The sequence below is a fragment of the Micropterus dolomieu genome, linkage group LG08, assembly GCF_021292245.1.
Source record: "Micropterus dolomieu isolate WLL.071019.BEF.003 ecotype Adirondacks linkage group LG08, ASM2129224v1, whole genome shotgun sequence".
Taxonomy (NCBI): Eukaryota; Metazoa; Chordata; class Actinopteri; order Centrarchiformes; family Centrarchidae; genus Micropterus; species Micropterus dolomieu.
In genome coordinates this window covers 11,121,906-11,144,596 of record NC_060157.1, presented here as the reverse complement: position 1 = coordinate 11,144,596, position 22,691 = coordinate 11,121,906, and the positions used below count along the sequence as shown (strand labels likewise).

The 22,691-nt window shown below is 39.4% G+C and overlaps 4 protein-coding genes and 2 non-coding genes across 9 annotated transcripts in view; all 6 read right to left on the bottom strand.

Moving 5' to 3' along the window:
* The window catches only part of LOC123975588 (prostaglandin E synthase 3-like), a 5,211-nt gene extending 1,959 nt beyond the window's left edge, over nt 1-3,252 (bottom strand). The window contains exons 1-5 of the mRNA XM_046057188.1: nt 3,040-3,252; nt 1,460-1,573; nt 1,234-1,303; nt 1,033-1,131; nt 772-861 (exon numbers count right to left, since the gene is read on the bottom strand). Coding sequence (XP_045913144.1) covers nt 772-861; nt 1,033-1,131; nt 1,234-1,303; nt 1,460-1,573; nt 3,040-3,041 — 375 coding nt within the window. The 5' untranslated portion in view covers nt 3,042-3,252. The remainder of the gene's footprint in view (nt 1-771; nt 862-1,032; nt 1,132-1,233; nt 1,304-1,459; nt 1,574-3,039) is intronic.
* Nucleotides 3,253-5,722: 2,470 nt separating this feature from the next.
* On the bottom strand, nt 5,723-14,252 carry LOC123974995 (nascent polypeptide-associated complex subunit alpha). Of its 2 annotated transcripts, XM_046056085.1 has the most exons (9): nt 14,135-14,252; nt 13,423-13,497; nt 10,391-11,029; nt 7,234-7,319; nt 6,852-6,929; nt 6,623-6,769; nt 6,302-6,430; nt 6,083-6,205; nt 5,723-5,844 (listed from the first exon to the last, which is right to left on the bottom strand). In XM_046056085.1, exons 2-9 carry the CDS (start codon nt 13,490-13,492, stop codon nt 5,830-5,832), a joined length of 1,287 nt encoding a protein of 428 aa, XP_045912041.1. In that variant the 5' UTR covers nt 13,493-13,497; nt 14,135-14,252; the 3' UTR covers nt 5,723-5,829. The 2 variants fall into 2 exon arrangements, with proteins under 2 accessions (XP_045912041.1, XP_045912042.1); XM_046056086.1 differs by lacking the exon at nt 10,391-11,029 and having other exon boundaries at nt 14,135-14,216.
* On the bottom strand, nt 5,918-5,991 carry LOC123975894. Its single transcript, XR_006826187.1, has one exon. It is a non-coding gene; the product is annotated as a small nucleolar RNA SNORD59 (small nucleolar RNA).
* LOC123975895 lies at nt 7,053-7,126 on the bottom strand. Its single transcript, XR_006826188.1, has one exon. It is a non-coding gene; the product is annotated as a small nucleolar RNA SNORD59 (small nucleolar RNA).
* On the bottom strand, nt 7,326-10,382 carry LOC123974994 (proteoglycan 4-like). 3 transcript variants are annotated; one of them, XM_046056083.1, is made up of 2 exons: nt 8,452-10,382; nt 7,326-8,421 (listed from the first exon to the last, which is right to left on the bottom strand). In XM_046056083.1, the coding sequence occupies exons 1-2, from the start codon at nt 9,616-9,618 to the stop codon at nt 7,774-7,776; spliced, it is 1,815 nt and encodes a 604-aa protein (XP_045912039.1). In that variant the 5' UTR covers nt 9,619-10,382; the 3' UTR covers nt 7,326-7,773. The 3 variants fall into 3 exon arrangements, with proteins under 3 accessions (XP_045912039.1, XP_045912040.1, XP_045912038.1); XM_046056084.1 differs by having other exon boundaries at nt 7,326-8,505; nt 8,548-10,382; XM_046056082.1 differs by having other exon boundaries at nt 7,326-10,382.
* A 1,083-nt stretch (nt 14,253-15,335) lies between the features above and the next one.
* prim1 (DNA primase subunit 1) lies at nt 15,336-19,983 on the bottom strand. The gene is made up of 13 exons (XM_046057633.1): nt 19,739-19,983; nt 19,401-19,558; nt 19,171-19,277; nt 19,025-19,098; nt 18,769-18,905; nt 17,789-17,847; nt 17,589-17,698; nt 17,306-17,397; nt 17,052-17,184; nt 16,883-16,952; nt 16,687-16,799; nt 15,748-15,846; nt 15,336-15,656 (listed from the first exon to the last, which is right to left on the bottom strand). Exons 1-13 carry the CDS (start codon nt 19,845-19,847, stop codon nt 15,637-15,639), a joined length of 1,281 nt encoding a protein of 426 aa, XP_045913589.1. The 5' UTR covers nt 19,848-19,983; the 3' UTR covers nt 15,336-15,636.
* Between the last annotated feature and the right edge of the window lie 2,708 nt (nt 19,984-22,691).

The window sequence follows — 22,691 nt, the reverse complement described above, 5'->3', positions numbered from 1 at the left end:
TGGGTCGAAAGAAAATTTTTCTAAATTTTAAAGTTAAATGCATTAATTTGGTGCAAAATTAACAATAAACAATGTTGTGCTCTAATAAATTATTTAACCATAAACCTATTGTATTGCTATAAATAGTGATTAAACAGCAATAAAAGTCAACAAATTCATTTTTTCCCCCCAAAAAACCCTAAATCAAAGAATAAAAATATAAGTGTTGTTTAGCTTTTAATGGACACGTAATATGTTTTATACTTTCTGTGAATATGATCCAATTAATCTTATTTCCATAGCCTACTGTATAGACACTTTATTTTGAAAACCGAACATTGTCACATGTGTCTTTGCGCTAAAGTCATCAAGTCCGACCCAGTTTGATAAATAATGTTGACCTGCTAACCTGCCTGTCAGCTCGCTCTGGGCCGTTACAGTGGATTTAGCATAAAGACTTGAATACGTGTGCACTCCAAATGTAGGCGCAGCTAGCTCAACCGCCGTCACACAAACGAGTGACAGAAACAGCCCGTAAATGTTACCGTAGTTAACGTTACCTCAAAAGAAAAGTGGTTGTCTTGAGTCGGATGCCAGAGCGTGCAAGCTTACAGCAGCGCCCACAAAACACAATGTTAGAGGTCTGAAACGTTATTATGAGATGTGTAAAACTATTTTCGGTTCATTTTAAGACTATGGCGGGCCACCATGGTCTCATTAATTAATGGGAAAAATGCTGCTGAAAGCAATTATAAATTACTTCACCCATCCTAATAAATGCACAGCGCTTACATCTGAGAATTGATCAAAGTTGCCCATCTCCTCATCGGAGTCCTCCTCCCAGTCTTTCCAGTTGTTGAAATCAACGCTGAGCCAACTCAGCTGTGAAAACACAAAATCAAGGTTTCTCATAGTGATCTGATGCATTTTAACAATCTCAATTATGACATTCTAACATGCAACAATTAACTGTATCAAACCATTAAATGTTAATATGTCAAAGGTGTGATACACACTGGCCTTTATGTTCGACTGCGTTTGTGTTCAACTGACCTTAGCCTTTTCTTTTGTTAGCCTCGGCCACGGCTTCCCTGGCTGCGCTTTTCGTAAATACAACAACACTGAACGATCTGTACGTTTATGTTTGGATTCCTGCATTGAGACGGAAAGAAAATAAAGAAATATGTGGTCAATTTCAGTCTGCATTTTGTACGATGAAAAGTGGTCTAAATGTTCTAAAGCAACATAACTTACATTTTCATCAATGGCTTCAAAAAGGTCTATTTCATTCTCATGTTTGACATTGTCAGTTCCTCCAACACAACTGTGGGGGCGGGGGGGGGAGAGACAACAGACAAGTTACTCACCAAAAATTCACAATAAGAGTGGAACCGACAACAATAAGTTTAACAAGAAATTGATGATTAAATACAACTGGGGGTCTTTCTATACTAAAAAAATCAGCATGAGGCTGACATACCTGAAACCACACTTTGTTTTGTCAAAATTGATTTTAACATCTTTGCTGTCTGCTACACAGAACTCTATAAATACGGAGTCCCTCCTGTCGTACCACTTGGCAGTTGCTGGATGCCTGTGAAGAAACGGAGGACATCAAAATATCAACACATGTAAACAGTCTGTTATAGAACTAAAGGTGTAATTAGTTTTCTAGACAAATGAGGAGCCAGTTGTAATTCACCATCAAAGTACAACTCTTGGTAGCTTTAGACAGAGCTTTAAACAAAATGTTAAGATCCAGTAAAAAACAAAAATTATGACAATTCCTAACCTTTCCTCTGTTGTATAACCGCACAGCTCATCAAACCTACAACTTGCATACTAAATACATAATACAGGTCACCAGTGCTGGTGACAGATGTCTTCAGGCACAACAGCCTGTCATCAAAAAGCCTGTGTATCAGGTTGCTACGCAGTATCCAGTTACACAGTGCGCCCCTTAACAAGAGGCCTCAAAAGTGAAACATACTCAAAACAAGTTAAATTAACACGATGTTTTGGATGGGTTCAGCTCAACTTTCCTTGTAAATGCTGAATATTGCTGTAATACTTTTACTAGCTGCAAAGGTTATTATCATGCTAAATTCTCTTTTTTTTTTTTTTTTTTTTTTAAATCAAATGCTCCACCATCACATTTTTTATTATTAGTGCTCCATCAAATAATTAGTGATGTTAAATTCAAATGTTACCCACTAATATGGTAAATTCGGAGATCAGTCTAACTTTACAGGCTGAACTTGGTTAGAAGAGATGAGGAGTCCATGTTCTATGTTAAATTATGAGATTAATACAAACTTGACTTCCAGTGCAGACAGATTTCAGTAGTTTCAACTAATCAATAACAACTCATTGGCCTCCGTTTATTGATTAATTTTTTTTAAGTAACCTACAAGAGTGGTGGCGATTTCTTCATCAGCATGTTTACTGACGCTACTCGTATTGCTTTGAACCGATGGCCTTATTATCAAAATCCTCTTACAAATCATCGTGGAACAACCAAGGCAGTGTGTAACGTTATGGAAGCTAGCGTTAAATACAAATGTTGACTAGCTAAACGTTTTAAACTTTGCAATCAAGCCACTGCCTATCGCTTGGTTTGGCTTTGCATTTAACATACAGGCCTCGGGTTTTATTTATAATAATGAAATCATGACTTCTGGCTCAGACCTGATGCTAATTCAATGATAGCAGCCGTTCAATGAACACCCTGCTAGCCAAGCTAACAACGCTGACGTTAGCCGCTACGTTAGTTAAGCCATGCGGTGCGTCTGACCCATACCATGGGCAAAGGTAGCCGTGTTTTCAGCAAATACTGGGACACCGGGTCTGCTGTATTAACTGCGATGGTACAATGTGTTCTTTTACCCTGTCTGTAAGATTCCAGCTAGGCAGCAAGTTGGCGTTAGCTCACAGTTCACTGAGGCAAGGCCAACCTCCCGCCTTTGAAAAAGCATGTTGTCACACGGCTAACGTTAGCTAGCTAGCTAAGCATGTTGGTCTATCGCACTTTCCCTCCGTTGTACCCTTCCCACAACTTACATGTCTTGGCGTTAAGTGAGCTTATTTTTTGCAGATAAAACAGCCCGGTGAAAAGGATGGTAAAGCCTGCAAAAAAAACGAATACTGTCCGCACACAACCGCTGCAAACGCCTCTAGCCTGCGGACTACACTCCAGATACTCTTGCGTATCCCGGGATGAGAATGACACAGTAGTGACGCAGTTGGAGCGTACTAGACGTTTCTAGAGCTTTTAGCTGCGGGTGGAGCAGGCGGCGTGTAGGCTAATCTGCTGTGGACAAACTTTAACGTGATTTGCTATGGTCTCCTCTACCACCCAGTATGATCACAAGTCACCTCATCCGATTTACAGATGAAACTGTTAGGATTTCAGGTTAGTACGGTTGGAAGAAAATATACATATTTACTACTACTACTAATAATAATAACGCATTAATAATAATAAAAATACTGTTCCATAATATTTTTTGTACTTGTCAAAGTGCATTAAGAAGGGCGTTACAAACAAAACATATTTTAAATAATTACAAAAATAGAAGAGAAAAATAATCATGATGGTACATGCCACTTATCAATAATCATGAAAATAAACTAAGCTTATTTCATCATCGGTTAATCTCTACAGTAATCTATTTTTTTCTCGATTAATCATTTGTGAAAATAGTGAAAACGCTTCCTCACAATTCCCCAAAACCCAAACTGACATATTCAAATGCGTTGTTTTGTCCAACTAATAGTACACAAGCCTAAGAAAATAAAATCATATAAATATCAGCAATATTTATAAAATACCTGCAGATGAACCGGTCAGTTGATAAAAACAAATAATTTCAGCTCAATTGAGCTACCTGTAGCAGCAAAACAAACAAACAAAAAAAACAGTACTTGATAACTATAGTGATTTTTTGTGAAGTGAGATCCAATGAGAATAGAAATGTACTGGTTCATGAATGGGAATTTAACAGCCTCCCTCTATTTGTCTTTGGTGAATAAGTGTTCCCTTTAAGTTGTTAAACATCTCCCCAGACATCTTTTAATACAAAAATTTGAGTCTCATGTGGGGGAGGTCCACAAAAAAGTTCAATAACCTACTTATAAATCCTTACATTTATATCTATTCCTTCTCCATCAGACCTAAAATGTCTCTTACTTCATTGAAGAGTCCATTCTCAGTGTATGTGCACTGGATTGGCTTCCAAACTAGCTGTGAGAGACTTTCCCCTTTCAGCAGTTTAATGTGAAGCCTTAATCTTGTCCTCACACTGCTCAATCTGGTAACATTTTTATTATGTACCTATTTCTAATTAAAATGTTCCTGTTTAAACTCCATGCTTCATCTCTTTAAAACCACAGTTATTTTTCTTATTTAAGTTATTTATTGCCAACATGTGTCCAGACGCAAACAAGGACATACTGTGAAAACCCTACAGATCAATCTTGCAAACCTGTACCTTCTCCAGAGAGGGCAGGTTTTGAAGCGGTCCTGGCACACCCATAGGTGTTTTCAGTTATTCTGATTGGGTAGAAGTTAAATGGTGCCGTGGTGGGACTTCGATGGAAGTCACTACACTCCATTTTCTGGTAGTTGTAAGAATCACATACAAGCTGGCCCGTCCCAACAACTGCAACAACACATGAAGCAGTAACTGGCCTAAACATGTTATATTACTTGTGTGACTGTCAGATGGACCTTTAGAGGTTGTCTGCTTATGATGCAGTTAAACATTATAATGGATGTCCACGCAATGTCCCTTATTTCTGAGCCTTGGCATATTTGAGTCTTGACAAATTGGGAGTCAGTGCAGCAGGTCATCATTAAAAAGAATTAACTTTTGAACAAGCTACTTCACTGTGGTGCAAAGTAAAAACATACATTTACTCAAATACTACTTAAAAAGGGGACCTATGGAGTTCTTTCATAAACAAAAGTTACATTCATCTCAGTGAAATATTCTTTTTACTCCACTACATGTATCAACAGCTAGAATTACTACTAGATATTGACGCTGACCCCATAAGTAAAATTTCTTAGTTTTTTGATAGCCTTAATGTTTATAGTTATGTTATTAAATTGTGCATAAATGTGAGTGTGGGTAGCTGTGCTCCATTTATTCATTCATTATTTTACTTTATTTTAATCTTTTGCAACACCTGCCTGTACTTTTGCACTGAATCCCAACTCTGGAATTACTAGAAATATACATTTGCACTTTTTAAAAACTAAACATTTAACCACTGCCATACATGCACTTTGTTTTTATACCCTGTAACGCACACTGAACTGTGCTATCCATGAATTGTGCTATACAAAAAAAGTTACCTTGCCAACTTTTCATATTAGGATTTACCAAACCTATTACAAAATACAACACATTCAGAAATAAAGCAGTGGTTTTCATTCCAAACCTTTTTTGGCTTGATAGATGGATAGAAAAAAAGTCTAGTTGGGGCCCTTTTGTCACAGTTCAGATCACTGTGACTTGTACCAGTACCAACAAAGTCCAAAGAGGTCAAAATATAATATTGCACGCAAAACAAAGAATACAATTAAGTCCAAAAAACAATCCATCTTCTTTCATACCTCACAATCATCAAGACCTGTGCAATTTATGTATTAAAAATTTTTTATATTTCTAGTAATTTGTAGTTGGGATTGCAACAACAAAAAGCCCCCAATTTCCCAATAAAGTGCAAAAACATCAACTTCATTTTATCAAGCCACAACTTTATTTCCATCTTGGGTATAAATTGTATAAACGAGCTTAGATTAAATCAGCAACCTTTCTTCAACCCTTTGTTTCCAGGGTCCCATTACATTGTCAACTCCTGCCAAGGACACAAAAAAAGGTTTGTTAGTAAATGTGTTAACAAGTTTATCCCACAATTTAAAGAATTCCTCTCTTCTCAGGACAGAAATGTTGGCTTCAGTATACTCAGAAGAACGAAAGTCACTGTGTTAATCATCACTGAAGAGCTCTCCGTACACATTTATCTACAGAAACCATTTAAAATGGTCTGCTGAATGAAATATACTGCCATTAGAAAAAGGTTTTGGAAATCTTACCATAATAGCATTGACAATGTCATTGTTGTTGTTTTTCAGGGCGCGTACAGCCTTCGCCCGTGACACGTTGGCTTGTGACATGACGAGTTCAATGTCCTTGACCTCAACTCCGGTCTCATCAACCTATAAAAATAACAGGGGGATTTATGTCTCATAAGTAAAACAATGTGTGTATATTTGTAAGGTTCCTTCAGACTGTGGAATAAAACCGCATCTTACCTCTTCTTCTTCGCTCTCCTCCTGTACTGTTGGCGTCTGTGTGTTTTCCTGGATGTTTGATACAGCTTCTCCCTGTACCTTGAATTTTTCTGCAGCAGCCAGCTGGGCTTGCTGGGAAAGATCTTCAATCTGGGGCACAAAGAGTTAAAAAAGCAATCAATAAATTATCATTTGGGCAGAAAATTTTCATCTGGGAATATTTTGACCACTCCCATGCTATCATTAGCTGAGTCTTCAAATGGGAGAATTCTGCAGCTTTATAAAAAGCTGAAACGAGAAAACGAAAAAGTAAGGACACTAGTAAAGTTGCTGGCTACATACCTTAGCTTCACCGAAGACGATGTATGTGTCTGATGCGGGGCTCTTGTAGACGTCTGGTTTGGTAATGACAAACAGGATGTTCTTTGACTTGCGAATGGTGACCCTGGTGACCCCAGTTACCTGCCTGAGACCCAGCTTTGACATCGCCTGCAAGAAACAAGTCATTTTACAATGTTTGACCATTACAATAAAAGCAGAAAAGTGGCAAATACTTTAATGAAATTATTACCTTTCGTGCTTTCTTTTCACTGCGGCTCTGTTTGGCTTTGCTGACAGGTTCTTCATCTATTTCAGCAGCTGCTGCAAGCTATTGGAGACAGAATAGTCATCCACATTTTATGTCAACAAGACAATGTACACCAAGGAATAATTAGTGTTTGAATATAAACCGATACAAAATTGTAATGCTAGTCACTGTGTAAATACTTTCTCTTCTCAGGACAGAAAGGCTGGCTTCAGTAGACTCAGAAGAACGAAAGTCACTGTGTTAATCATCATAGAAGAGTGAAAGACAAACAACCGCTAAAAATGTTTCACACAAGCAGCAGATGTTATGATCGTTTAGGTTCACGTCAGTGGACACAACATTCAAGCCCAGACTGAACCCTCACCTGAGCCTGCTGTGTCTGTGACTGTGCAGAATCCTGTTCTTCCAGCTCAGGGACTGAGTCATCACTGTCCGACTCCGTGCCGGATCCTATAGAAACCACCAACAGAAAAGTTCTGTTAGTACATGCCACCTATTGCATTTATGTTATCTTGCAAGTTAATATGTAAATATTCTGCATAAAACCTGGGGAATGAAAATGGGTGGGTTAGTAGTGATCCAAAACAGTATATTCGTTGTTACCTCAGATGAAACACCCACCTAACATGTAAAGTTTCATGTAAACGTGTAGCTTAACAAGAACTGTAATAACCATTAACTTAGTGTTGCGAAAGATCTGTGATTAGAGCTATTTATCAAATCTAAACTACTGCATATTTCAAGTATGCTGAAAACAATACCCTCCTATCCAATACCACATTTACAGAATGTCACTAGACAAACTAAATAAAAACCAGCCATTAGACATCACACGGTCGCACAATTGAAACAGCACAACATGGCTGACAGTCAACAGCAGAACTCGCAGGAGCCTCCAGAACAACTAGGTAGCCTCTTTGAACAAGGACAGTTTAAAATTTAAAGCAAGGCTAATGTATATTTCACAACCTTGGCTTTTTAAGAGAACAATGTATCTAAGCATCTGAGCAGTTCCCAGAATGCAGTGACATTTGGAAAAACAAAGCACAAAGAGAAAGAAGAAAATACCCTTGTCGTTCTTGATCACAGGCTCCACTTTGGCTGGGGTTTTAGCAGGTGTGGGGGCAGGTTTGGGTGAGATGGGTTCAGAAGGAGTTGTACCGATTACCTCAACCGCGGGTTTTACAGGGGCAGGCGCTGCAACTGCCTCAGCAAATGTGAGTTTACGGGGAGCTGGGGCAAGAACAGCAGGCTCAACTGGAGCAGGTTTTAAGGGCACAGGTGAAGGCTCAACTGCTGCTTTGACAAGCTTGGCAGCCTCAGCAGGTTCTGCCTTGACCTCAACCAATTTGGCCTCAGTAACTGGCTCAGCAACCTTCACAGGGGCCAGCTTGGTCAACTCAGTGGGAGCTGGTTTAAGTTCAGCAGCTGGCTTGACAACCTTAACAGGAGCAGCCTTAACCGCTGCATCTGACTTTGCAACCTGAGGAGGAGCAGCTTTAGTTTCTTCAACTTGTTTAACAACCTCAGCAGCAGGTTTGGGCTCAGCAGCCTTAATGGGTACAGGTTTGGGCTCAGCAGCTGGCTTAGCAGCCTTAATGGGGGCAGGTTTGGGCTCAGCAGCTGGCTTAGCAGCCTTAATGGGGGCAGGTTTGGGCTCAGCAGCTGGCTTAGCAGCCTCACTGGCCTCAGCAGCTGGCTTAGCAGCCTTAATGAGTGCAGGTTTGGGCTCAGCAGCCTCACCTGGAGCAGGTTTGCCCTTAGCAATTGATTTAGGAACACCAACAGGGGCAGGTTTGTCCTTGACAGATGGCTTAGCAGGCTCAACAGGAGCAGGTTTGCTTGGGGGTGCCACCATAGCACCTTCAACTTTGGCTGAGGCTGCTGGTTTAGCAGTTTCAATGCGAGTTGGTTTGGCAGCCTCAACAGCTACAGCTGAGGCTACTTTAGCACTTTCAGCAGGAGCAGATTTTACTGTGGCTGCTGCTTTGGCAACCTTAACAGGCACAGACTTGGGCTTAATATCCATCTCAGATTTGGGTGCTGCCTTAGGAACCTCAACAGGGGCAATCTCTGCATGGCCAGCAGGGGGTACACTTACTGGCATTTTGACTGGCTTCTCAGGTGGGATAAGTGGAGGAAGATCATCATCAGCTACAGTAACAGGCGCAGCTTTTGATGAACTGGTCTTAACCTCAACTGAGCCAGAAGCAAGAGTATCTGAAAACGAAACTGGAGCTGCCACAGCAGGCTTTGAAGTAACTTTGAAAGCAGCTGGGGCTTCAACAGGCTTTGCAGCAGCTGGCGAGGGTTTGTTTGGCTCAACCGGGTTTAGTTTAGCTTCAACTATAGTTTGCTTGGGGTTAGCCTCCACTGGTTTTTCATTTGCTGCTGTGACCTTGCATTCCACAGGGGCAGGAACAGGCACAAATGCCTCTCCTTTCTTAGCTTTTCCTTGTTTCCCAGCCTTGACAACTTTTGGGGTGAAGCGGTTAGCCTGACTAGCAGAAGAGCTGCCAGGTGAGGATGCGAGGGGAGACAGCGCGGGTGACAGGTGGGTAGAGGAGGAAGTAGATTTCGGTGAGGTGGGAGAAGAGGAAGAGGCAGACATAGAAGAGCGTTTCCTTCTGCCAGGGACAGCCTTTGGGGCAGAGGAACCCTGCGCACTCTTGGCATCTTTGTCTTTGGGCTTTGCAGGGCCAGAAGCTGCCTGAGCTGGGGCAGGAGGGGTAGCTGAATAGAAAAACATTCTTTAACATTTTTGGACGAGAAGGGAATGTCTTACTCATGCAGGTTAGAAGACGCAATCTCCTTGCTTATGGTTAGGAAAAGGACACACCTGTCTAAGTTTGTTTGAGTTTGATGCCAATTTCCACTCAAATGCACAGTACATACTACTTCCACACAGAAAACCGCATTCTATATTTAGTCAAGATGCACTTAGGACAAAACTGAAAATAATTTTTTTGCAATGCACATGACCGCACTTGCAGATAGCAAGGGCTATGCTTGATATTATTATACTTGTTAGACAGGTAGCATTTATTCATGTTACTAATAGCAAGTGCATAAATGCACCCACTACTACACCACTGAGCTGGGCCTTCAAAGCAGAGATGACCGACACTTGCAATTTAAATGCAGGTACAATTAGGTATTTCCTCTGACATTTCTAAATCAAAATGTATGATAATGATTAAAGTAAATGTGTATCCAAACAAAGCAGTTCCCGGCCATATGTTATGGAAGAGAAATAACAAGTCATAACCCACCCTGACAAACTAATTAACCACTAACTAACAGGAGGGAGGAGAGTGGCCTTTAGCCAACTTTCTCACACTGAAAAATATCACTGGGCCTATACTGCATACTTTAAGGAAAACATTAAACCTTTGTTCATTTGAACTTGTACCACTCATGCTGCAAGGAAATATGCCGAACCAAATCAACATGGTGCATTCAAAAGATTGGGACATGTAGGGAGTTGGATAGCACCTGCTTTTCACAATGGATAAACCAACCTGACAGGTGGCGAGTGGAAAGAGGTGGGCCTTCACATTTGGAGGTCCCCTTAGACTGAATGGCCTTTGAGAGAAGCTTTACAGGTTCTTCCTTGTCAGGATTTTCATTTTGGGTAGCCACGTCAACATTCGTATCACCAGGCAATACTACATCTTGAGCTGCCTCCAGGCAAAGAATCCCCTGGTCTTCTACCACAGCCTTTGCCTTCTCATCTTTACCGTTTACACAGACATCTTCAGGAGCACATGGCTTTGGATCTTGTGGAATGTTTTCTGCAACTGCACCGGGCTCATCTCTAGATGCTTTTGCTTCCACGGGAATCTGCTCAACCTCTTTGCCGGCTTCTTCAGTAACAACTGCCTCCTGACTTTGTGCCTCTTTAGCTGGAGATTTATCCACGAGTGGCCCTTCTGAGGAAGCAATGGTAGTCTCAGCACAAGGCACAGACTCTTCATGAACTGGCAAATCAGCTGAAGCCACTGCTTGGTCAGCAGTCGCCTCTTGCTGTGAGACAGGTGTTGCTACCGACCCAATCTCTTCAGTTTGCTTGGTAACTTCTTGAGTTGCAGCTACACCATTTGGTTGATCACCAGGATCAGAGGTTTCTGGAGGATTCTCCAGAGGGACTGCCTTGCTCACTGTAGGAACAGGAGGGGCAGAGGAATGATATACTCCTGCAGCTGATAAAGGAAAATCAACAGGAGTAAAAGAGGGGGGGAAGGAAAATCACGGTAGTTGTTCGGGGAGCAATTTACTTCAACACAAATGCTAAGAGCTTCGTGAATATGCTGTGAAGTGAAAAAGAAATTGGGCGGCACACATCAACAGAAATGATGACTTCGTGAAAAGCTCGGCGACGTGGATCTGGCTCTTGTTTGCCAACATAAAAAGAGGGGGGTTGCTGAGTACATTTAAAAAATTAAAAAAAGTCCCGTGTTCCAAACTCCATGCAGTGAGTGTTAGATACCGGTATGTGCCAGAAGACCTCCTTTACGCCATGAAAAGCAGACAATGCATGAAAATAACCTTTTAACTCAATTAACTAACTAAAACCCTGAATTAATTAGACAGCTCAGTATGTGTACAAGTAGTTAAACATCCAAAATCATTTTACATTACCTTTCTAAATGCCTTAATGACCCAACGCTTTCTCTTATTTTTAGTAGTATTCGGTACTGACCCATCTTGAGTCGAAGCTGCCATCAACATTCACCCCTTCCGTTGTCATTAAGCAAACACATTTAGCTTAGCGAGGCATCCTTCCCTCTCAAATGTCATCTGAACTGCTCTGTTGAGTCTTTTGTTGTCTTTGCACAAATAATGTTTGTTAAATAAAAAAAAAAAGTGTACACAATTACCACTGCTAGCACCATGACTTTACATGGCTGAACAGAATGTATAATATCAGCCTCTGCGTATTTTGACAAGCACAATGAACCTCTACTCTGGCTGTACAAATCACACCACAATCAAATTTCTGTACTGCTCAAGATAGCTAAACTACAGTTCCAGTGTAAATAGATCTGTGTCAATGAAGTTGTCAAACAGATTTTACAAATATGTCAGCTGCAAATTAATAAAGTGGACTGTCAAAATGTCAAATGAGAACTGAGGACCACATTTTGAGGCAACTAGATTTTGAAGCAATTAGTTAAAACTTCTTAAGTGGTGATGACTGTTACGAGCTCATCTTATAACTGCAGCTATGTGGTACTCACTACATATTATGCTAACAAGCCCAACTGATGTAAACAGACTTAAGGATTGCTCTTCATCGTTTTTTGTAAGTACTACAGAACAGTCAAAACTCCTTTTGTGAGTTGAATGTACAAAGTTATGGACTACAGGTGGCTTTATTGGAGTCTCCTTCATGTGGTACACACTATGTCAGAAAACAAATTCAAAACAAATATACTGTAATTTGATGACAGCTTCTAACAACATGTTCTATGCAGTACATGTCACTAAATCACCTTGGTATTTTACATTTAGCTGCAGATGGATAGCTACTACTGACTGATGAATTAGCCTGTTAGCTCTTTCTCTGGTGCTGGCTGTGTTTGATCAGTTGGTTTAAAAATTCCTGCCTCACCCCTGAGCAAACACCACCACCCACTTGTAGACATTTTCAAGAGGAAAACACTGGAGGGGCAAACTGGTGAAAAATGAAGCACAAAAATGAATAAAAGCATGTGTAATACGCAACTGTAGAATTACACACTGTTTTTCCTCCATAACCCTTGCTGATACAACACAGTAACACATACATCCAGGATAACTTAACTGGTCTTCAACTAATATGGACACCAGACAATTACTTTATTAACCAATTATTGTGTTTTGGGACCTAAGATCACCATGCACAATATGTGCTGACTTACTTTCAAAATGTCCATTATTATTAAAACTATATTTTGGTGCCAGCATATCAATTCTTATGAAACTTACAAGTGTTGAACACATTTATTACCCTTAAAATGAATAGCTAAAAAAGAAACAACGATTCAACAATAAGACTTAAGGTCAGGCTAAAATAAATATGCAACAATGATCTGTGCCATCACTAGCAAGGCTGCTTTCAAGCTACACAAAGTGAGTTTAAGGCATTTCATGTGCACAAAACCACACTGAACACCATGCATTGTGTGCTGAATCCAGTTGTCAGTGCAAGTAGCCACACACCATTGTGAGTTTGTGTAAAAAAACCAGAGGTCCTGGATTACTCTTTTCAGGCCAAGCCAAGAAATATCACCACTGTTAATCCTCTCAACGACCCTTACAAATGTCCCAACACATGGCTGGTGACAGTAACGATCACCTGTTACATCAACTCAGTATCCAGCCAGCTGAGTTAAGTTAATTCGCTGAACCAAATAATCATCCCTTCATGCAAAATTGTTCCTCTACTCAGCAAAACAACCTCCCACAGACGGCTATTTGTTCATCACGTCACATGGTCTTTGAGTTCCAGGACCCCGTTGTTAAGTATGCAGTATTACATGCATGTTTAGAGAAGCTAAAGTATACGAACCAGTCTCCACTTGAGGCGGCTGCATCTCCTGCTCGGTGACTGGGACCGTTTCTGTGGCTTCACCAGGCATGGTTGCTGGTGAGGAAAGAGAAGGTTTGTTAGCTTAAACAGAGTCTTTTAATAACGTCTAAACTTGGTGGTTTAAAACGTGTATGTAAGTAACTACAGATAGCTTAGCGGATCTGTAACGTTGGCACGGACTAGTTAGCCAGTTCAAACACTTGACTTGTAGAGTTAATACATTGGTTGAAAAAGTGTCTGAGCCCATGCTTTAACTTGTAGGCTCAGTATGCAACTTAACGTACTCTCCATTGAAATGGCATTTAGCTAACGTTAGCGTCGGTTTGCTAACTGGTTCTGTCAACCTCAAAAGCGGACTTCAACGACAAGCAGTTAAGTCTACCATGAGTTTCTCCCCCAATATGAAGTGATAAAGTGACCAGCTAGTTGTCACACAAATCAGCTTCATATCTCTTGTCAAACTGCGGCCCTGACAAGGCTGCTAGGAAACTGGTAGTCATGATGTTCCCCCATTTTGATCAGGTAATCAGAGGTACAACGGCACGTTTATCACTGACCAGAGGGTCGTAAGAGGAAAAATGAACTATGAATCTGATGACCCTACTTTACTTTAACACATGATACTGTTAATATAGACGGGGAAGTGTGAAAAATGGCTGGATGACATTGGATTATTAGCGGAGACACTCACCGACTCGGGACGCTATATCCAAGATGGCTGTAAGAGAGAACTTCTGACCCCGCTGTCACGGTAATATCCGGTTTAGAGAAGGGATTTCTTCTTCCGGGTTATTTAAAGGCACATCCACATCACATACAGCTACCTACGTAGTTTTTTCATTTTGACTTCTGGAAATAACATATTACCAAAGTACTTCAGTACAAGTGAGTATTTGTACTTGTATGTCCTTTTATACTTCTACTTGTACCAATGTCAGTCAAAATAACTGTCACCCGTTACTATAAAAAAACTGCATTTTACTAAAGTACAACACTTAGTACAATATTGAGTATTTGTACTTGCGTATTTCCATTTTATGCTACTTTGTACATCTACTTTTACAAATGCCAGTCAATAACTTTCACCTGTTACTAGGAAAAACTGCATTTTACTAAAGTACAACACTTAGTACAATATTGAGTATTTGTACTTGTGTATTTTCATTTTAGGCTACTTTACTCCTATTTTTTTTTTTATACTAGAGTCAGTCAAAATAACCATCACCTGTTACATCAAGTAAGTGTAATCATCCAATACTCAACTTGTACTTTTTATATACAGTCTATGCTTTTACTCAACAAATGACTTGCTACAGATTGCAAATTATAAATATATAAACACATTTTTACTCCACTAAATTTCATAGGAAAACATTTTGCAGGACTTTTGCTTGTCATATTGCTACCCTCTTCGGTCAACCACTATTAAGCAAATGGGCCCCAAGTACATTGCTTAAATGCTTAGTTACATTCCAGCACTGGAGGACATGAATACAAAGGTTGTCATAATAGAGGGGATACTGAATACTACTTTAATATTTACTGTTCAAATTAAAAGCACAAGCAGGTAATACAATAATGTAGGCTATTCTATCCTGTTCTATTTAATTTATGTAATAATGGTACAACTGCAAGAGCTCCATAACAGTATGCATCTGGGAAAAACATAAGTACATTTGTAAAAACCAAGTCAAATAAGACATCTTCATTCAGTATTGTGCTTGAGTATTTGTTACACAATTTCTCATTGTCTTTATTGTCCTTGAGAGTTAACATGTAACCCTTCACTGCCACTGGCTACACCTAACTGCTTGCTATTCCAGATAACTTAAGTTAAAAACTTCATCTGCAAAACTTCATCTGTTCTTATTAAAAGTGATTGCAATACAACATTTTGAAAGAGTAGAAATACAAAATTTATTTTCACAAATTACTGTACAAAAACAAAATGTAGGCAACAAGCAGACAAAAATTGGCATTGTACTAGGAAAATCCTACAGTTAGAGATAATTTAGAATGTATTATAACTGAATCTAATTGGAGTATAATAAAACTTGTTCACCATAAAAATAGCAATATTCCACCTCAACATGAAGACGCTAGAACAGGACAGTCTGCTCTGTCTCCCACATTAAGTGACAGGGAGCTAATAACAATGCCTCTTCTGTATCACATTCTGATAGTTTATCCAGTTTAGAAATCTTTCTGAAGATCTGAAAGGAGAAAAGAAAATTGATTACATGAAATAAGAGACTTGTTAAAAGTCACTCTGCCTTCATTTCATCTAGTAAGAATAAAACGTACCACTTTTTCTGAGAAGTTCGCCTTTCCATGCACGAGCCATTCCATCCAGAAACTGATCAAAGTATTTCACGTACTTTGCCAGGCTGGTTCTTTTGTAATCTGGGAAGAAAAATATTCTGTGAGCTGAAACGGATGATTTAGAATAAAATAAAAGTCCATGGGTTTTCACTGGTGGTTAGGGTTTCTTTTTATCAAGGGTTTAATGTGACACAAGATTAAATGTGATTTCGCATTAGGTTAAAAGCTCATGCAATTTACATTTTTCCACACGTTCTCACGCCATACATTAATTTTCTCATGCAATTAAAAAAACAAATGTATAACTGATAACGTCAACTTGCGAAGCTGATGCGACACCGGCATATGCCATGATAGCGAGTTGCAGCCAGTTTGGGATAGAGAGGTGACGTAGCTGGGAGACTTTTGCAATATGATCAAAAAACTGAAGCGCAAACCTGCTCTGTTTGGGGACTGTGAGCTGTACTTTTTTGGAGGTGCTGAAGTTAGTGTGTGGATTTGTAGGGAAACAAAAACATTTCCGCCATAAATTGGTGCAGAAATTTTCACCAGAATGCAGGAAATTAAGTGTTTGACGCTCAAAATGTTCATATAATTCAGCATTGGAGATTTCACAAGAAATAGTGTTAAAATCTTGTCTCGATCTCATGAATCCAATATCGTGTCTCATCTCATGACACTGCTACTACGGGAACAAGAATTCTGTGATTCTTATCCTATTCACTCTTATGAAGAGTAGACAGGAGGCCTCACATGTGCTCAGCACCTGTCACATGTTTAAATTGGTGTCATTTCATGGTCAATGTACCACATTTGCCTTATTTTGAGACATCAAAAAACTTGCCAGATTACTTCGTGTTGGCCTACTTATAATTTCCAAGACTTGAGTGTGATACAATAACCCTGAAATTCAGATTTCACCTCTGATCTTTCGTCTCTCTGCTGCATCCTTCTCGTTTTCCTTCTCCTTGATGTCCTCTGACTTCTCTTCCTCTTCGCCTGTCCTGGGCCGATCCAGCTCCTCACAAATCAGACTAAAAAGTAAATAGTTAAATAACCTTAGCGCTGACCAGTATCAAACACTGCACACAACAGGGACATTAAAATTATCGCTTACCTGATTGTGGGCACAGCAAAAGGATCAAACGTATCTAATTCTTTGAGGTCCATGGGAACCGAAATGCGCCCTGGCCAAAGTTCAAAAGAGATAAGTCACACTGAAACTCTGTCAGTGGTGTAGTATTCACCATGCCATCATCATTACATCTCATAAGGTCTATGCTCACCTGTTTTGGGGTGGACACTGAAGGGGCTCTTCAGCAAATGGTTCACACCTTTACTGACATTCACATCGAGACGTGGGTAACAATACTGCAGCATGATTTCTTTCTCAAAGTGTTGGCCCTTTTTGGCAGTGCCCTGTAGAAAGAATGATTATATCATGTGTGTTTATCATAAGCCATCTTGCTGTAATGTTTTAAAAATCTATTAAAATGGTTAAACATATGCCATGTTATGTAATGCGAGCAGAATTACGAACCTGTTTCCTAATGGCTTGTTCCTTGATCAGTTTCCAGCGGGTCTCGGGTTTCTTCTCATTCTGGAAGTCCTGCTGCAATTCTTTTCTTACATGTGAGCACAGCGTTAAGGTCAAGACCAGGTAGTTTCACAGAGGTTTCTGCATAGTGAAAAAATTTTTTTACCTTAAAAGAAAAATTTATAATATTCTCCTTTGTATCACATCTAAGACAAAGAAATTGTTGTTTTCCATTGGCTACAAGTTCTACTGCATGTGTTCATGTAGTATTTTGTGAAAAGGATATCTTCCGGCATGAGTCCCAGCACTTTGTCTACAGATTCCTTGCGGCCCAGTATGTCCTGGTCCTGCAGTGCGTAGCGGGGAAAGTATCGCTCCACCGCTGCCAAAGACTCCCTGATGATTACAAGTACAGACTCTTAAACAAACATCAACAGAACAACAGTTACAGCTTCAAACTGACCTTCACTAAGAAAATCATCTTACCTAATGAAAGGATGAATTGGATCTGTCAACACAACTTTTTTCAACGTCTCTTCACCTCCCTATAAAAACAGCAGTGAATACAACATCAAAATAAATAACATTGTTCTTATTGGTTTTCTACATACAAGTCAGACTACTAATGTACCCAAAAAAAGTCAGTTTTTTTAAAATGTTCAAGTTATAGCCAGTTACTAACTATAATAAAATAAATAAAGTATTGGATAAAGTATTTATCCTTCTGAAAATATATCCAGTTGGAAGGAAAGAAAATGCATGATTATTCTGGTGTAGGCCTGCAACAAACGACTTATTTTATTATTTATTCAATCAATTAATAGCTTGATCTTTAAAATAACACACACAAATTCTTGTTCAGATTTCTGAAACTGGAACCAGGGAATTGGTTTGACATTTTTGCTTGAAAAATGACGTAAAACAAATAATTATCAGAATGGCTGCCAATTAATTTTCTGTTGATTGACTATTAATGGTATAATTGTTGCAACTTCCTGTCATACTAAGCACTACACTCACATCCAATACCTGTTAAATATATATCAAACTAATAAAGTTGACTAATAACAGTTTTGACTATAGTTTGACTGATACTTGATTTTTAAGTCTGATACCAATATAGACATTTGTGAGTTATGATAATGAAATATCTGATATTAAACATAAACAATAAGGATCCCTGACATTTAGGTACAAAAGAATTTAGAGTTTTAAAACCTGTCAGTACTCTGATGGATAAGTTATGTTATGGAGACAGTTTTACAATTACCATTTGCTTTTTTTGTACTGTAATTTTGTGTTATTTATCAGCCATCACACGCCGATTATAATTCTGAGATAAGACGGCCAATTAATTGGTCAGGCACTAGTCTGTACTACTTAACAGAAACACGCTGATTCACAGAAATCTGCTGCTAATAAATACATCTGTCCCAGTCGTCTACCAAAATCTAAAATACTGTTACCTTAACCAGGCTGAGGTATTCTGCAACTGCAGAGCGTGCTGCTACAGACAGCTTCCTGGCAGCTTCATCACACACCCAGCAATGTACTCCTCTTCTGCCAGAATAAACCCACAGAAGGTGCTGGAAACCAAAGTCATCTAGAATATCACATAAATCACAAAGACTGTTTGTGTGATGATACTTTTGCTGAAAATAATAAAAATAAATCGAAAACAAAATCAGCAGATGCTTGACACAAAATCAATGACAAACAAACCTCTAAGAGCTCTGTCCAGGATGCGAACGGCGATGGTCATCAGGGTCCAGCACTTGGAGCAAATGTCTGCAGCACTAAAATTAGAGTTTGTGTTATCTCAGTGAAGTTAGACTGTTAGGATATGCTGAATCACTAAATTAATTTACCTGCAACAACTTCTGACGTCATCATAATCGGTCATATCAATATCAAACACCAGCTCCTTCTCCAGGGCCTGGAAGGTCCCTGACTTCACTGTGTTGTGTTGATTGGGCTGTGGGGAATAAAACAGATTACAGCTTCAAACTGACCCCATCACCTTATACCAAACTTTATCCATGTCTGCAGGGGGACACAAAAAAATCCCTGACAGCAAAGTGGATTCATTCAGTCTCACCCTATGACTGTATACTGCTCCAATGTCAATCTTGTAAGGGTTCATCTTCTGCATTTCCTTCTCCAGCTCGCTCTGTGTGCTGAACGACTGGTAGCGGACGTAGATGTCGTCTTTGAGTGTGAAGGAGAACTCTCGATTCTGAAAGTAGTTCTTCTGCACTGAGGTTGAAGAAATAACACATTAGTCACACGCATTACTGTTGTCGGCTCTTTCACTTATAGGGGAATTCTGGACACCATGTTGAACAAGACTGAACAAACAAGACTCCAGTTATTTAGCATGCTAACACTCGTTTTGGCTATCTTTCCTGGCCTGACTAAGTCAATCAGGATACTCACCTCCTCCATAGTTTAGCCAGCGATAATACTGGGAGAAGGGGAACAGACGTCGGTAGTACAGCGGTAATAGGTCCGGCAGACAAGCCGAGTCATAATCTGAGGACGGCATCACCTGACAGTTTACTAACAGCTCCGGTACCGTTGTAAAAGTATGTTAACTTGTCACCAAGACGCTAGCTTGATACCACTACAAGCTGATAGTTTAGTGTGTTGTCTTACACCGAGAGCAGCGCGGGAAAACGCTTAAGGAAAGGGAGCGAACCAATGAGACAAGGTTGAGACAATGACGTCATCAAAACGCGGAACTGTGTCCGTGAATATACAGTATATTTTTCCCAAATTAGCTTATCTGTTACATCAACTAGCAGCAACTACAAGTAAAGCAACATAGCTACGAGAAATTGCTGCAGATTACTGCGCGAAGGCTTTGCTGACGTTCATTGACTCAACCTTGTAATAATCCTCCTAGCACCAGAGAGAAGGCAGAAGTGTCCCCGGGAGGTGAGAGGATCATGGGAGGTGTAGTATATTACGTGTAGTATATTTAACTTCAATCAGTGAAGTTAAAAATGATAGATAAATAAATAAAGAGCTAATAGATAAAATAATATAGTTTATGTGAAATGGAGATGGGTGTTTTCTTTGCTTAGAGATTCAAAATAAATATAATGATGATAATAATAAAAGAAATACATGAATGAAACACAACTAAGGAGAATGACTATAATATAAACTTTTTTACAATAATAAAATTTAGTGAATACATTTCCATATATCATTTAAACTCATAGATCGTCTGTGTATTTGGGGGAAATCTTCAAGACTCTAGCTTTATGTTGTAAATGACTTGTAAATGAGTTCCCGAAATCTTACAGTACTTTTCCTGCTAAGTAGAATCAGCACAAATATAAATGTTTGAGAGAAGTATTCTCTTCAACTCCAGCAACAAAAATATTACTGGATCCTGTTAACTGCGTTTGATTTCATGGCTCTGTTTGGATTGTAATTTTTTTTGTCCACCTTTAGAGGGCAGTCCCGTCACATGAGAAAATTGACAGGGTTGCTATGCTCAGGCAACCTCAGCTCAGGAAACGTGATGGTAATGGTCATTATTGCAGTTAAATGGTAGCCTACTCTTCATTTCGTAAGGCTACAGTAAGAACATGAAAACAGCCAAATTAAAAGTAAAAATCTCACATGAGGTCAAAAGCACACAGATACACTCAGGAAAGGACACTTCCCTCATCAGATGGCCTGGGATGCAGGGTCCTTTTTGTCTCAATTGGTCTAATTTATGCTATCCCCTCTTCAGTCAGATACAGTTTTAGGTACATGTAATTTGCAAGGACAGCCTTTGGTCTGACATTTGAAAACTTGACCCTTTTAAGACAAAAAGGGACAGGGGAGGTACCCCCTTTTGTCCTACCCACTAGTCTGGATGATTCACACAGTCTAGTGGAAACTTTGATTGCTTAGTGGAAATGTGGTTTTACTGTTGTATTTCAATCCGGAGTCTCAAACGGCACCTGACTGAAGTGGTGCTGTTCACATAAAAGGTTGAGGGCTGTGCAACAATAAGAGCTCTTCCCAGTTATTGTACTTCTGATATAAAATATCAGGCACCTTTTGCACTGTGGCTGTACATTAAATAAGAAATATTTATTCTGTCTCTCCTCTCCTGACTTGTCCATTGTTGTCATTAGAACCTTTCTCTATAATTTATTTCCATGCATTTGTCATTCCGTCTTCTATTCACACAAAATGGAAATTTGACAGAATGTAAATGTCAAGACATTTAATCCTTTTTAAATTCAGTGCCACAGCCATCAGATGTATTAAATCAAAAGTCAAATCAAAAGAGTAACCTTAACATACAGCATGTGTAATGTAGGTTTGAAGCTTTTAAGATACACAATATATTGCTCTTAGCAACCCATTTAATCCATTTAGTTGTTTCACAATTGTCAGACAGGTGGATGCTGAGAGTGAGCACTGCCATCCACCACTGCAATTACCCAGCTGTTAGCATGATATGCTACATGATGTAAGATCCGTGTAGATTAATGGTAATGAACTAGTTTCTCCTTTGCATCATCACTGAACTGTGCCACATTCAAGGTGCAATTAATTGACAAGCAATTCCAATACATTTCCACTTGATGATTGCACTTGTGTTTATGGTAATATTCTTTAATCATACCCTGATTTACATAATGTAAAAGCTCTCAACTACATCTTACTTGAATTATGTAAATTCTCTTGCTGCAAGCCATAGGGATGTGATGTTTTTTTAGGGGAGCTGTCTTAGTAATAATTTGAAATGGACTTCGGATTGAAATTTTGGTGCAAATTTATGCACATTAATGCTCATAACCTAAAGCATTACTTGCCATTTCTAAACTGTTTGCTTTTCCTCCATTGTGCATATAGATATGTAACCAGACATCACACACTAGTATAGCAGATACTTTCAGTAGTGTGTATGATAAATCTAGGTCAGACAGTCGTCAGGTGCCCATGGAGCATGTTGGCCAGCACCATAGGTCATCATGTTAGCTGTACACAAGGAGTCATAGTTTGGGGATGATGTAAAAGTCACAGCATTTTCAGATGTGCCACTTGTCACCTTCCATCAGTAAAACAGTTGTGACACATATGTTAGTAGAAATCCTCTGCAGAGATGCTGATCTCGTGATTCAAAAGGCCCAAGACATGTTAACCTTTCCACTCTTTTTCAGTCCCATCAGGAATGTCAATACAGAGTTTCCTTTTAGGAATAGTTGGATATTTTGCAAGATTTGCTGTCTTTCTACTCTCATGTCTGACTGTTTTACATACTGTTTGTGACACACATAGAGCTGAAAGGGAGCATGAGGGAGTGAAGCACGAAGTGCAGGTAGGTGGGTGTAAGTGTTTGCATGTTATTAGTGTATGGTGTACATGCGTGTGAGCG